The sequence below is a fragment of the Falco punctatus genome, assembly GCF_963210335.1.
Source record: "Falco punctatus genome assembly, chromosome: 8".
In the NCBI taxonomy this organism is placed as follows: Eukaryota; Metazoa; Chordata; class Aves; order Falconiformes; family Falconidae; genus Falco; species Falco punctatus.
The window spans coordinates 7,183,969-7,199,902 of record NC_137588.1 but is presented as its reverse complement, the minus strand read 5'-3'; the positions used below and the strand labels follow the sequence as shown (position 1 = coordinate 7,199,902).

At 38.4% G+C, this 15,934-nt stretch overlaps 1 protein-coding gene across 1 annotated transcript in view; it reads left to right on the top strand.

Annotated features, from left to right (window-relative positions):
- TRAF3IP1 (TRAF3 interacting protein 1) overlaps positions 1-15,934 on the top strand; it is a 50,888-nt gene that overhangs the window by 9,925 nt on the left and 25,029 nt on the right. The window contains exons 3-7 of the mRNA XM_080400693.1: positions 705-866; positions 2,766-2,906; positions 3,075-3,536; positions 4,711-4,788; positions 11,820-11,895. Of these exons, the coding sequence (XP_080256819.1) occupies positions 705-866; positions 2,766-2,906; positions 3,075-3,536; positions 4,711-4,788; positions 11,820-11,895 (919 nt within the window). The remainder of the gene's footprint in view (positions 1-704; positions 867-2,765; positions 2,907-3,074; positions 3,537-4,710; positions 4,789-11,819; positions 11,896-15,934) is intronic.

Sequence of the window (15,934 nt, the reverse complement as noted above, 5' to 3'; positions counted from 1 at the left end):
ATCACTAAAAGACATCATCTCTGCTGAAGGCCGCTTGGGAGAAGTTGTTTGTGAAGTATGGTTCTAAAACTAAAACACATCTGGTAATTGTGGAGATAAAAATGTGTGCCTGTATCCCTTTCCCACTATCTTTCGTATGTTTTCTTTACTCACTGTTAAGTCTGGTTTGTAAAGTATGTGTGCAAGCATGTAAGACCCTCAGTTTAGACTCATGTTAGTCCTGTAACTTTGGGACTTCAATGCTGAAAAATATTCAGGGTAAGAACTGTCTTTCTGAGCAACATCTGCTGTAACAGTCCTGTTAGAACTCTCTAGTGATTCTTTTGGTAGTACTTGCAATCATTACTTAAATAAAACATCTTCTTTAATGTATAATGCTTCAAAATGGAGTGCTAAGCAGGTTTTAATAGCAGTCTTAAAATGCACTGAAGCTAAAAGATAACTTTGTCTTTTTAGTAAGTTTATACTTCCACTTTGGCCATTCTAGTTCAATGTTCGTCTGTTATCAAAGCTGTCATTTCTTAATTAGAAATAACTAACTATAAATCAGGTGCGGCCCTCTTTGCTGACCTTACAAACCGTGTGCTGCTCTTGTTGTACAGATGCTGTCTGCAACTGTTCCTCCCATCAGTTTTTCTAGTCCTTAGGTGATGTGTGGAATTACTTTAGAGTCTTGTTATTATTTTAAATTGCTCTTTTGCCAGGATAAAGATGCCAAAATCAGTTTCCTTCAGAAAGCAATTGATGCTGTTGTAATGGTAACAGGAGAGCCACTGTCAGTAAAACCAGCACGTGTCGTGGCTGGACACGAACCTGAAAAAACCAATGAATTTCTTCAAGCAATTGGGAAGTGTTGCTTAAATAAGGTATGACATCACTAATATATTTTATGCACATACTGACATATTATCAGAGCTTATTTGTAACAGACTTTATTAATACTCAACTGCTATTTTTATTTACACAAGATAAATGGGTTACCACTTAAAACTATAACAACAGATGGATAGTATATGATCCTTAGTAGAGTTTGAGCCAGGTTCCCATGCAAATACGTTCTGGATATTTTAGTGCTTTTAATGTATACTGCTTTTTATTTTTCACTTTATTCACTGGTCATTTAATAACATTGGTTAGGTATGAAGAACATGAAGCTTCAGAACTTTTAAAATGTTGGGATGCAGACACATTAATTATATGACCAGGTACTGCCACCTTTGACTTTAAAATTTCAGTCAAATTTCTAATTCTGTAATGAAAGTAATTTTTCCAGTGTGATGCTTTTTTTTTTTTTTTTACTTTTTCAATATGGAAATGCAGCAAAGGAGAACTTTGATAACCAGTTAAAAATAACTACAGGGGCAATTATTAAAATAATTGTTGTATTAAAAGTAATGAGGATTCTTTGCTTATAGGTGTTACAGTGATTTTTTGAATATAAAGGTATTACCCAAAAACTTTGGATCAGTGAGTGTAAAGAAGCTGTGTATATTTAACTGTGAGATACTGCAGTGTTTATGGGCTGTCTGCAAGTTTCGTTTGGGTTACCTTTGTCTGATAAACTACTCATTGAAATGTATGTTAAGTGGTTTTAATTAGTAGAGTGCTATGGCTTCTTCCTTATGAACTGCTTGAGACAGGGAAGGGGGAAACTGATAAACGTGCACAGAGTTTGTTTGAAAACATGCGTGATGGAACAGCTCTGCAGAATATTGCGATGAGATTTAATATCCAGAGGATATAGTCTACCCATCTGAACTAAAATAACCAGTCTCCTGGCTTTTATTGTGAAACAGAAGCTTGACGTGCGTTGTGGAAAAGAGCCCCAAAAATGTAGATCAGTCTCTAGCCTGATACTTTAGTGCTGAGCTGACCGTACTGCTTGGAGTTACTTAGTTCAGGCAAGTGTTGCTAATGTGCAGAAGTTAGTGTCCAAATGTGAAAACCCACAAAATTTCATAGTTTTGCATTTACAAACCAGGAGAGAATTAGGAGTCTGCCCCCGGGGTAATATCAGTTTTAGTGATCTAAAAGCTGTTCCTGTTTCAGGAAGGAGAATTCCCTGACTGTGATTATTTTTTTTTTTCTTCTGTTTTTTTGTTAATGTAGTCAAATTTTCTACCATTTGGACACAAAAACTTGTCTTGCTGTCTAAATGATCTGATTAATAATTGCTTGTCTTATTAACAAATGAACCAGATGCAAAAACTTTTTAAACACTAACTGCAGCTTATTGGAAGTCGTTCTTAATGTAGTTTTCTTTAGTGACCATTGCTGATTGAGCAAGTATTGGGTGAAAGTGGAGTGGCCTAAGAATGGATGCGGATGCAGATATGACACAGTATGGTTTTAAGAGTGTTTAATCAATCTAGCAGTTGTGGTATAAGGATTTGACAGTCATTTGCTTTACTATTTTGAAAAATATTTAAATTGTTGCAATGAGAATTGCTGTTGTACTGTAATATGTAAAAACCACCATATATTTATATAGTTCTGGTACATATAATCAAATAATTACAAGAATTACCAGGAGGTATTTGGCATAGAAGAGCATTATTACTCCTGTGAAAGAATGTTTCAGAAGAGCAGAAATACATGAGCTTTGTTTATTAAAAAGCAACACCACCACCAACCCCCCACCCCCCCCCCACCCCCCCCGAAACAAAAAAGCTCACCCAAGTCATGTTAATTACAAAGTTAGGAAGAAAGGAGGTATTTAATAGAGTAATTTACTCATTTCAATGATGTTTTCCTATTCTTTAAAGCTGTCCAGTGATTTTGCTGTAAAAAAGATCCTAGCTGGGGAAAGAGCTGATGCTAAAGGGAAACCTCCGTCCTCTAAATCTCGAGATAAAGAAAGCAGAGAGTCCAAATCAGAAGAACGAAAAAGCCATAGAGATAGAGAGGTAGGCATTTGCAACTTTTGTGGGGTACAAGGGCTACCACTCTTTATGGTTTGGTTTTTTGGTGTTTGGGTGTTGTTTTTTTTAGCTTGCATTTTTGTCTGTGTAAAGTAACTGTGTGACTGAGTTGCTATGTATTGGAATTAATTTTTACTTTTAATTTCTTTTTAGGGCAGAGGAGACACTGAAATTAAAGACAGAAGCTCAAGCAGAGACAGAAAGCCCAAAGGAGATTTGAAAGAGAGTGAAGAAAGAGAAAAGCAAAGTGATAAACAGAAGGATAATGAAGACAGGCACAAAGACCCTGAAAGAGACACATTTAAGGAAGGAGAAAAACAAGAAAGGGAGAGAAACAAAAGCAGAACAACCAAGCAAGGAAGAGAAACAGAAAAAAACAAGGGAAAAGGAGACATAGAGCAAGAAGATGATCTTGAGCATGGTAAAGGACAGGAAAGAGAGAAGAAAAATGGAGGAAGAGAAAAGGACAAACTGAAAGGAAGAGACAAAGATAAGGCTAGGGACAGAGAACGAGAGAAAGACAGAGGAAAAGATAAGGAAAGGGATAGACAAAGGGACAGAGAAAAAGATGGGGAGCATTTAAGAGAACATGGAAAGGATAAAGCAGAGAAAAAGGTAATTGAAATCTTCAGAGAATAACTTTCCACATGCTGTGGCAGGGACTGAGCATTTGTTCTAATGACGTTGCGTACTTGTATTTCTGCACGTGTAACAACTAAGTACTTCCTTTAACAGCAGTTACTCTTACGAAGCGAAAGTTTTGGTGTGGATTTGATCTGGTAAGAGTGTGACTGAGGCCATCTGTGTAACTTTGTGTCTCTGTCATATATCTTGGCTTGAGCCATCAGAGTCATCTGACAGTGCTTCTTGAACATCTAATAAGCAGTTTCTTTTCTGAAATCTGCATGTCTGAATTCTCCTGATCACATGAGATTGTTTGGCAGAGAGGTGGCATCGACTATTGGAACTCTGAGTACAGAGTATCCTCATGTGCCTTCCCAGTAATGCATGCTGGTGTTGCAGCCATAGCTGGCTTTTAGGGAAGACGAGGTTGAAGAGAGTTCCCTTTGAGCCACGACTAGTCTCTCTTGAGCTGGCTTCTTCTGTAGCAGGACACACAAGATGGCAGTTGCACATCTGTATTTTTTTACCTGGCTTTCTAGATTGAGCTGTTTGCTTCCAGCTTGATTTTTTTCTTCTTTTTCTTTCCTTCAAAGGACTGTTGGGTGGGAAGCCCATCTAGATTCTTGTGAGGGTGCTCTGTTTGCACTGGACTCCACACGTTACATCCCCATACTTCAGGCCATCTCAGTGTGAAGTCCTGAACTGTCTTAACAGCCATCTCTTCATTGCCTTTAATTTTGTTCTCTTTATCTTCCCTCTTCCTCCTCAAAACATTTCCTGTTTTTCTTTTCTGTTCTGTTGCATGCTGCTTCATGGTAGAAATTGAGTATTGGCGGACATCAGAGATGCTTCTGTTAGGGGGTAGCTTCATTTTGTTATATGTGAGAAAGCAATTCTGGGCAGTACCTGTCTAAGTACTAAGAATCTAAAGGATTCTTGCCTTCCTGGTTTTTACTCGGAGAACAATGTTTAACTGCTGATCTTGCTCGGTTAGTCTGCTGTGCAGGGGTGGCAAGGTAAAGGGAGCAGGCAGGTGGATACGGTAGATTGATGCACATTGCGATGTGCTCAGTTCTACTCTGTGCTGATTTCCCCTTTCATGGTACTCGGGTAAGTAGCTCACTTCTCAGTACGCTCAATCTAAAGCAATTAATTTCTTTTTTAGTCTGCAGATTCTGAGGAATCCACACTTAGAAAAACGCAGAGGCCAACTAAAGACAGCAAGTGCCAGCCAGATAATGAGGTTAGTAGATCTGGGAAGGTGAATATTAAGTGTTGCGGTTTAGAATGATTTGGGAGTCTGCATGAAAGGAATGTAAGATTAAAAGGTAGGTAGATACCTGTTTTACAGCCCTAAAAGTTAATAAAATAGTTGCTTATCTGGTGGTTTGGTTTTTTTGTGTGGTGTGGTTTTGGTTGGGTTTTTTTTTAATTTCTCTGAGCTTGGGAAAAAAGGTTACTTAGTTAATTTCGTTTTCCAAATTTTATTTCTGTGTATGGATATATTGGGTACTTCAGGAAGAATATGTATTTGTTCAAAGTTTTCTGTTTATTCCTCTGAATCTTTCCTCTAAAGCTGTTAGTTTTGCGAGTTTCTTCTACTTTAATGAAGTTACTGTTTTGGAAAAAGAGAGTCCAGCGTTGTGTATGGGCCCATGTTTTGCAGCTGGATGATGGTAGGGCAGAATAGCAACTCACTGATTGCCTCTGAACAGTAGCTGTTGCTTGTGATACCATTGCGTCTGCATCTGCTGCTTCCTGATGTCCTGAGGCAATTTGGGGAATTCTGGAGCCATATGGCTAAATATTTAAAGAGTGAGACTTCAGTAAATTAACTTAAAGCAGCTCAGGCTAGGAAAAAATAGGCAGGATCCCAAGTCTAGCAGGAGTCTCTGTTGAGAGTCTATGGGCCACTGACATCATTGTATCTTCTACATGAGATGACAAATTTATAGCTATTCTTTGACTGAAATCCAACCAAACTTTTTAAATTATTGGCACTTGGAGGGAGAGCTTATAAAATAGTTTTTAGCCTGAAGCAAATGTTCATGGCCAAGTTAAACTTCCTGCAAATTGGGTCTCTAATGGAAATTCTGAGCCTCATCCCAAACTATCGTAGTGCTCTTGGGCACCACAATAATACACTGGGGCAGTAAAATTTCATTTCCCGTCTTAAGTGCTTTTGGGAGCGATTCCAAGGCATGTGGGTTTATTACCTTAAATCTAGATGACATGCTTTCCTCTACTTGCTTGCGTAACAGTAGACACTGCTTAGTTTTTAGGTGGTGAAAACACGGACTTTAGACCAGTGCATGAAAAATGATCATCATCTTAAGACTGTGGAAGAGAGAAATGAAATGAAAATGTTCCCAATGAATTTTTAGAGCTAGAGAGTTAAGATAGCTGCACAAAGTGATTTAGAGGAAATTCCAGCATGAAATAATTGAAAAGTGCATCTCATGGGTTGGGGTAGATCTTCCTGTCCCCTCAGTAGTTTCACAGCAGGGTAATGCCTTTATTTCCAGGGATTTACCCTGATTTAAACTACTGTAACTCCGTTTAAGTCACATGGCAGTGAAACAAGTGTATTAAAAAGAAGGGAAGCAATTTATGTCTTCATGCACATGGAGAGTATTGAATCATATTTTTGTAGTGTCTGCTGCATATTTAATAAATGTTCAGCATCTGTCTTTAGCTTTTTGTACATACAAGTAAAACACTTCGAAGCAGCCCCTCTCAAGCAGTGGCTGATATGCCAGTACCTAACACATCACGTACTTTTTTTCTGCCCTAAGGATTAACCTCCTCTTCTTTTCTCATTTGTTCCTGTTGTGCTCATTTGCCAGTTTCCTCCGGCTCCTAGTCCTGCTGTCTTTATCCTCACGCTCCTAGCCACAGCTTTTCTTTCTTTCCAAGCCTAGTCTTACATCGCTTCACGTTGTAGTGAGCTATTTGTCTTCCACTTGACTTTTATCTTGATGCCTCCATATTTGAATCAGGTCCTTTTTTTCAGACACGCTGCTTGACAGCATAAGGACATGGAAATAGCGATGGGGAAAAAGCAGTGGGGAAATGGGAACTCTTATTTCATTTGAGATGTCCACGAATTTCAGGCTGAGTGGCTTTTATGCTGCATTTACTTTAGGGAAGAAATGTATTTAGGTTTTTTTTTTCCTGTATTCTACATGTACAGCAAAGCTGTCACTTATTAGTTCCTGGCTTCGTTACTATGAGATTAGGAGTCTTCATATGATTCTGTCTGTATTCATGCAGGTCATAATTTTTCTTGCTGCTAATTATCAGAGGCCAGCTTTAAAATGCTACTGAAATTTTGACAGGTCAGCTTTTTTTTTTTATCATTTTTCTGCTACTGAAGAGACTCTGTATGTTATCCACCACAGTCATCACATGGTATCTATAATTTTCTGGAACTAAAAGAAAGCAGGTATAAGTAGGAATTAAGAGGAGACATTTGGCTAACACATGGCAATCAGAAGACGACTACTTGTTGCTTCAAGGCTAGCTGTTGCATAGGACACTGTCTGTGATCAGAGGGAGTTGAGTTGTATCTTTCAGTGCTCAGTCCGTCTCAGGTAGAAGTCTTGTTTAAAATGGACACTTCGTTAGCGTGACTTCTTGACCTTGTAAATAATAAAGGTAACTTTGTCTTTTGACAAAAGGTGATGCAGGGCACAGAGCCTCTGAGCGTATGGTGCTGTTTATATGAAAGTGGCTGCAGAACAGGTATGTCATTTACCCCTAAGGCCAAACACGTTGGAAAAGTCTCTTCTATTTTACAGATGGCTGCCGAAACTCTTGGCTAAAGCTTTTTGTAATATCCTGTCACTTTTGGCCACTTCTATAATGACTCTTATTTTTGCCCTACAAACGGTATTGCTCTGGAACTGGTCACCTGAATCAGCCTCTTAAGTCATATCTAATGAACTTCTATTGCTGTTGGAACTCATCTTGACTATATAATGAAACAGCTACTGAATGAAAAAAAGACTTAACTGCCCTAGAAGCAGCAGAGAGAATCATTCCATGGAAATCTGCTGGACATGGCTCAAGTATTTTTGTTCTGGTGCTGTGAGTGACCCTTTCTTTTTGGTGTCAGTTGTTCATAACTGGCTCACACAATAGAGATCCATCATTAAAATGTACATCTTAAAAAGCAGGATTTTTCTAGTAGTTCTTTTTGTGTTTGAAAGGTTTTAATTAGCAGAAGCTAACACCAATAGAACACCATTTTGTGAGCCTTCATTTGAGGAAATAATTGCTCGATATTTTTCTAGTATGTTTTATCACCATAGCAGTCAAATTGACCTTACCAAGTAGAGAACTTTCCTTGTTGCTGTTGTACACCAATAGATTCCGTCGTTTAGTAATGATAGCTGTTTTAGCAATAAATATTGGAAATACAGACAGCTTAAGTGAAAGGGCAAAGAAAGTGTTTGAGGGGTACATAGCTTTCAGTAAAAGCATTAGAAATGAGCTGTGTTTATTTGTTGAGAAATAGGCTGTTGCATAAAATTATAAAATGTATTTGTATATGTAGTTGTATTTATGTAAAACTTACACACATACATGCTGTTTACAGTATACATGCAAGTACATCTCCTGGCACTGTAGGTCTAAATAGTGAAGGGTTGACTGAATTGGATTTCTGTTTGCAGACTTAATCCTTGTTTATTATTAGTGAACTAGCAGTAGATTTGATGAATTTGAGGGGAAAATCACAGTGACTGATTTCTATAATGAATTGTCCCCTTCCCTTGCTTGGGTGGGAGTGTTTTTTCTGCCTTTGACTCTGATGCATGGTGTGGCCATGGCTGGAGGAGATAGATACAAGCATGTACAGCATTAGTAATGTGCAGTGTAAAAGTCACTGACTGAAACTGGACACAACATCCTTTTGTGAATATAGATGTTGGTTGTTGCATGGAAAGGAGAACTAACAGTTTTGCAGGATGTCTTTTCAAAGCGTATTCCTCGTCCTCACCTGCTGAAATGTTAGAAATCATTGTTTTCTTATGTCTTAAAGTAAAAGTCAACCTATTTAAAGGTTAATAACAAGGACAAAGCAGCAGATCGGATGGTTTATAGCAGGCTGCTGTATGCTGTCCAAATAGAAGCTTAATTACTCAAAACTGGGAAGTGTGCATATGTCCATCTAGGATTCCACTTCAGTATGATTTTCCAGGATGTTGTGAGATGAAGTGTAAGATTTCTTTTTAATGACTCCAGTAACTGCTTTTCAAAGTCTTGAAGCCTATGAATTTTTAAGAAGAATGACCTCTTTTATCTCCCTTTGGAAAGACTCAAATCATAAATATTGTGGGATTTATGTTTTTGTGTGCTACCATAGTGATTAAATTTTAGCTTTTACTTTGCACCTGTTACCATTGTGCACGTGTGGCTATACAAAAACGTTAACTGGTGTTTGTAGTCATTACTTGACATAAATAAATGACTGAATCCACTCCTCCAGAAGCCTCAGCACCTATTCTCAACTCCTTCCCCACCTGTGCTAATAATTACATCACCCAAAGAGCTGCTGAAGTTTGAGTGTACCAGATGTGGCCTGCAGGCCTGTAGAGCCGCAGTCTGATGGTACATAAGCTTTACTTTTGCTCTTTGCATAGTGTTGTAATTGGTAGATGGTAGTAATTAAGACGAACTAGGATTAAGATTAACCACTTCAATATTAGCTATGTGTTTTGGATTTCTGCCTATTTTTCTTTATAACATGCCACTATTTCCTAAAGAGTGAAACAAAAGTATGAATAGCTCTGGTTGTGGGTCAAATAATAATTGTAATGATCCAGTGAATATAGCATAATTGAAAACTAGTTTTATGTCAAAGCAGGACCACGTACTGTCCATTTGGCTAGATTCTTGTGAAGCATAGGATGTAGGGCTTTCTTTTGCCTGATTGAATACCTGAAATTCTGAGCATACACATTATGTTGCAATCATGGAGGGGAAGGAGATACAGTTTCTAAAGGACCTAAACTAACTGTGGAAGCTGACTCTTGCATAGACTGCTCACTTGCCCGTAGAACACCTCCCAACAGTTCAACTTCTCAGTTTATCCTGGTTTGGATACTGTGATTGTCTGTTGTTAATAAGCATTTCCCCGTTGTCAAGATATTCTTTTGAGCTTGTGGTGCTTTACAGCATATAAAAAAGCAACGTTTGCCTTCAAAGCAAACTTATCACCATGTTCCTGACATGTCAGCTTCATTCCTGTCCTTCATGTAGCTGTGTCTCCATGGCCAGTGGGTGCATTGTAAGCTTGTAGAGGTGGATGTTTCTCTTGCGTGGTCACCTAAAGTAGTTTGTGTAAAAATGCCACTCTCCTATATTTTTCAATGTCTTGTGGTGTTGTTTTCCATTATGACATATATGGTCCACTGTCCTATATGCAAAATATTATGGAAAATGAATGTTTTTACATTGTTTAATTTGGCAGTTTTCTGTTACAGGTTACTGGAACATATAATATTAGCATTTGCATAGAAATGGAAGAGTTTGTAATTCTCATTTACCCATAGGGACATAATCAGCAGGACTGACAATAAATCTTGGATGCAAACTGCATGAATTATGTATTGGACACAAACTATAAAACAAGCAGATAAGGAGGAAATCCTGTGAGATGCTAAACGTATTTCAGGGTTTTGGATAAGGTGCAGAGATGTATTATAGGGACAGAAGGCATGGAAACATAAAATGGTATTCTGTAAATCACCTGTACTTCATTGGTTGTGTTCAGAGGTGGTTTCTTCCTGTTTAGCAACAAACATTGCTAATAAGATCAGGGAGTTGGGTAAAAGGACAGGAAAGTTATTAGAAGCATGAGTGGCTTGTTGGAAGCTACTGGTTTATTAGCACGTACAGTAATGTAAGAATCGGGAAGCCCTGCCTCTGTGCATAGTGGGCAGGACCCCATCGCTGGCTCCTTTCTCTGCACCTTCTGCTAGCCTGGAGTGGTGTCAGGGGCTGGACACCCTCCTTCCCACCCTGATCTTATATCCAGGAGTTTTGTTGAGCTGGCGGAAGTCCTCTTTTACACCTTGCACCTTCTCTGAAGGCGTTTGGTCCCCAGCTGTGCTTCAGGTAGAGCAAGCAGTAGATCTGTAGTATACCCTACCTATAGCAGCTCTTATCTGCTTCTGCCTGCTTTTGCTATGATGTCGTTTTGAACCTTTTCGGAAGGCAAGTGCTGTAGGTGCCTTCAGCCTCTCTGTGGTTACTACCTGTACGTAGGCTCAGTTATTCCTCGCAGTCCAGGTGGCCTTGTCTCCTGGAACCGGCGTTGCTCTCTTCTCATGAGAAGCTGCTGCCTGTGCACATCTTTTGCCCAACCTCCAGCTGAGTGGACCTGATGATTTATTTAACTAGTTCCTTTCCAAGGATGTATGGCAGTTGATACATGTAACATGCAGAAAGTATTGTCAGTTAGGTGTTCTTGACTTCAGGCAGTGCAAGCTATATCCAGAGAAATAATTCTTGTGTGTGCTTGTTCATTTTCTGGTGTCTCTGAATCACTTCTGGACTAAGGTCAGAGCCCTTAGAAGTGTCGTCAATTTTCCTCCAGTATGATCTTTTCCACTTTTGAACTCTTACCCTTCTTACTGTACCGGTTGTACCTTCAGATCATCCGTTACTTGTCTGCTGAACTTTCTGGCAAGACCCATTTCTTAGCTTGTCCAGGGAAGTTGCCATTTGAGTAAAGGACTATGCAAGTGTAATGGCACAGTTTTTTTTTTTTTTTTACCTTTTGCTTCTATTTTGGAGCGAAATTTAAAAGTCTTCCTGGCAGGTTAAAAAGGAACTGTGTATCTGGGATAGCTGAAACATAGGGGTGATTGTAAGCATCTTACTCCTTCCGGTAGCTCAGTGGTAGCTAACTAAGCATTGTATCCCAAGACCAGCAGTGGCATCGTAGATGTTCTATAGGTTTCACAAGATTGCTGTGCCTTGGATACTCTTAGTTCACATTTGGAAGTTGTCTTTACAATAATGAAATCTAATCATATAGGTTAATGGAAAAGGAAATAGCTAGCATTTATCCAGGAAAAATACCTGCAGACTTTGAAGAAAATGGACTTGACACATTATTGACCTTAAATATGTAGGTCAGTTTAAGTGAATATTTTTTTGTGTAATGCATATAGATTAAAAAGTAACACATATAAGTAAATCTTATATATAAAAAGTTACATAAAACTGTATAAATTTGTGTGGGTGTGTTTTTTTTGTTTTTAGAGTGAAAGTCCTGCAGGAGTATCAAGGCAGCCTTCAACAAAAGGATCAAGGCAACGCGCCAAACCCGGAGGAGAAGGTAACTAGAGGGAGGATATTATTTCTATTAAATGTGCTGGAGGGTTATTGAATAGGAATAGCATAAATACTTAAATATCTGTGTTGATTATTTTTGGTGCTTGTTTTGTACTCCCAGTCTGCATTTATGAATCCAATAGGCAATTTTTCTGCATGGATATGATACATAGAAAGTAGTACTCAGTTCAGTTTGCTCATGTTCCTCGTGCACAACTGCAGGTATACGTTCAGTCTGCTCTTGATATTTGTGTTCTCCCTGAATGAGCTTTGTCGGTTGGTCAACAACTATTTCTTTTTCTGCTGGTTTCTCAGGAACTGTTTCTTTGCTTAATAATCTAGCAAGTTTAGACAAATATGCTTTGCAAAACTTTGGCACTCTTTTCCCCTGTTACTGAGGATTAGTGAACGAACAGTATGTCTGAGTTGATGAAATCATTGCATGTTACCTTTACAGCACAGCAATATTCAGCACAGTATTTTTGTTTTAATAAGACTTAAGGTTGTTTAGTGAGATGAAAGACATTTGTGAGGCAAAATGTGCTTTCCTGTAGGGATAAATCATACAGCCATGAACCCTGAATTTGTAACTTTATCACTCACTAATATTTGGGAAGAGTGCTTTTCCTAAATTTGGGTAGGGAATCCAGATTTCACTTATTTTCTGAGATTTTCATTTTGTTTCTCAAGAATCTGAAGTCTTAGCATTAGGTCTGGGGAAAATTTGGGTTTATTAATGAAAAGATCATAATTTGTCAAAAAAGCCTTCAACCAAAAAAATAAAACCGTAAAACCAAGGCATGTTCCCTAAGATTAACTAAATACTGGCCAGTGCGTGAAAGATTTTCCCTGGATATTTGTTTGGCAAGCAGTACATTAAACCATTCACATTGGTGTTAACACTTTCTGGGGTTTCTTCTGTGAAAAAATGGCTGGGTGAATTCAAGATGAGCCAAACCTTTTTGAGTGATTTCTGTAGCCTGAGACACTTAAAATATTCCAGGTATAAGGTGAAGATAAGGTGTTAAGCAAAACCTCTAGCTTACTGCTCATTTGATGATTAGAGAAGATTCCTCTTGAGTATTGAAATAACGGCACATGTTTGTAGATCTTTGACTTTCTCCAATGTCTGTCGTTACAGCTGTGGTCAGCTGTATTGCACCTGGGCTGGCGTAAGCCTAGGACCTCGTGATTTGAGGTGGAACAGGGAGGGTGAACTGGCTGTCATCAGTACTGAATCCTATCCTACGTCATCTTCCACAGTAGCTCAGCCGGCTGTAAGGAACCAAGCTTTGCTCCATTTCCGCCGAGAGTGCCGGGGAAGGATGGACAGATACTTATTTGTTACAGGGGAATTACCAGCGGGAAATGAAAATCTGTAAAAGGCCCATCTTTCTGTGCCGGCCAGAGTCACCCCCAGGAGCGGTTTGGCCACCCCCCTGAGTCTTGACAGTAGATGAGGCGGTAGCTTTATAGTCATCTCATCCTTACTTCAGTGCGAAGTCTGTCAAGACTGTCACTTGTGATAACAGAGCTGTGGTACCTCTGCTTGTCCGTTAGGAAGTGTATTGATATAAACAGTAATTGTATTGATTGCGGGCCATTTTACCGGCCTTTCGATGACAACCTTTTCTGAGTCTTTGTTGACTGCAGCTATTTGACAGATAGTACAGGCATGCATAAACACCTCTCCTCATCTGCTTCACACCTGCATTAGTCATTGCTCTTTGTCTCTTTGGACAAGATTTAAGTGACGATTTAAGTGTTGAAACGGTTTTAGCTGAGTTTAATAGACAGTTAGGTGAGGCTTTGCAAATAAGTGAGTGATTTTATTTCGTCTGTTAAGGTGCTTCATTGCAATTGATTATTTCACCAGCTTTTGAATGTAAGTGTATTAAATATTGTATTTGCATACTAACTAGAAACTAGATTCTCTTCAGAATATTCAGAGTACTTAGTAGTTTCACATTGGGAAGAAAGGAATCTAAACTTAAGACTGATAGCTCTTTATATAATAAAACCAAGACGAGGTGCCTAGAAAAACACATAGGTAAAGAATAAAACTGGCTGATACCTAGACCTTATACAACAATAACATAACTGCAATTTCTGTCTGTGTTTAAATGCCTTTTTCCCCCTACTCTTGTTTCAGTGACCTAATTATTTACTGAGATTCAAATTTTATTTCAATGCTTTTGTGCCCTGGGTACTGATATGTTATTTCTAATGAAGTTGTCATTGTACATCAATCAGTTTAATATCTTTGTTCAGAAGATACAGTAACATTTGTGAATTGATACAGTTTAAAACACCTAATTCTGGCTAAGGACTGGTGCTGTTTAGACTAATGAAGTCTAAAGTGAATAACTTCATACACTTAATCTGCCAGCGTCGCTATTATTTATTTATGTGAAGAGCTTGATGTTAGTGTGTCTTCCCAAGCACCCACGTTTTCTTTAAGTTTCTGTTCTATTAGGTTTTCTGTGTGTGTGCAGCAAAACACTGAAGTTATATCAAGACTTTAGTAATGTTTTCAGAACAATCGGTAACCATATTTTCAAAAGGACTCGGGGAAAAAATTAGAAATATGTTTAGGCACTTTACCTTGGGAAAGATCTGGCACTTTGGATATGAATGTCTGTTGACTTAGGAGCTTAATTCAAGTTGGTGCTTGAAAATTGAAAATTTTACGTCGCATCTCAAGTACTTATGTGCTGTGAGGTTTTAATAATTTTGCAGCTGAAAAATACAGTCTGGATTCCATTAAATATAGTCTTATTTTACTACTTAGTGATCCTATAACTTTTTTTATTTCCCAAGGTTTGAATATTTAGTTTATAACCTGAACTAGCACTAAATTACAGCAACCAGACACACCCCATTTTATAGGATTGCCCCTTCCTTAAAATCAGAATCCAGTTTTTCTGATAAATATGGTTAACAGCTTATCCTGTGTTTTGGCTTTAAGGTAAATATTTAAAAATACTCATCTTAGGTGATGCAGGAAACCAGTACACTCAAATTCCAGTTTACCTAAGTGATAAATACTTTGGGGTGTAAGCCCTCTTTTTGTTCTGGTGCAGCAGAACTGCAGTAGGTGAGTAGGGCTCATAGGTTTTCCAGGAAATAATCCAGAGGGTAGTAAAAACTTTTTGGAACTATGCTCAAGCCTGTTGCATGCTGGTCTCTGTAGTTACTGGTGATGATGATCGAAGCTTTCTAGATTTTCTTATGGTAACTGGAAATAAAGGCACACCAGGAGAACACAAAAGGGCTAGTGTCAAGACTAGATTTTAATAAACAAAACTGAAGTGGTGAATGGAGGACTAGTTAAGCAAAACCAGATATACTTGCTATCCTGGTAATTGAAACAAGTCACAGTAGCATTTCTTTACGTGTTGCTAACAAATCCCTAATGGTATTAGAGAAAATGGTTTGTTGTAGTTTCTTTTTCTTTTTTAATAGTTAATGTTACATTTATTAGTACTCAGGCAATGACTGCTTTTGTAGTTGCAACAATGTCTCGCTGCAAAAATTGTATCATGCAATAGAGACCATTTTTGCTAGTTTAGAAGTTGATTGATATATAAAAAAACCTGCGCTCTATTTACTTTGCAGTTGCTCTTAATTGAAATCTGAACAGGCTTCCTTTCAGACACTGAATTACTTTCTCAATGGAAATGGAGTGCTTCACTTTCCACTGTTAGTTTGGCTTTTCTGCTAAGCACACACCTTATGGGTGACTTTAAGCACTGCTGTGTAGGTCAGTGATGAACGTTTAAAAGCTAGTTTCAGTTTTTAACTGACAATTCATCCTGCCCTTAGTTGGCACAGGTAAATGAAATTGCTGGTTGAGCTTTCTTTGCTGTGTGTTAATCTCCTCCTAAACTAGTAGAACTCAGCGTTTCTGCTGCAATGGCCTGCCTGTCTTTGTGGATGCTTCCTGTGGCATGGCTGGAGGAGTAGATCATCTGCTACTGATCTGTATGTCCTGAAAGCTTCAGCTTTATACTCCATGCAGTGATTTTGTCACTGATTTTTGA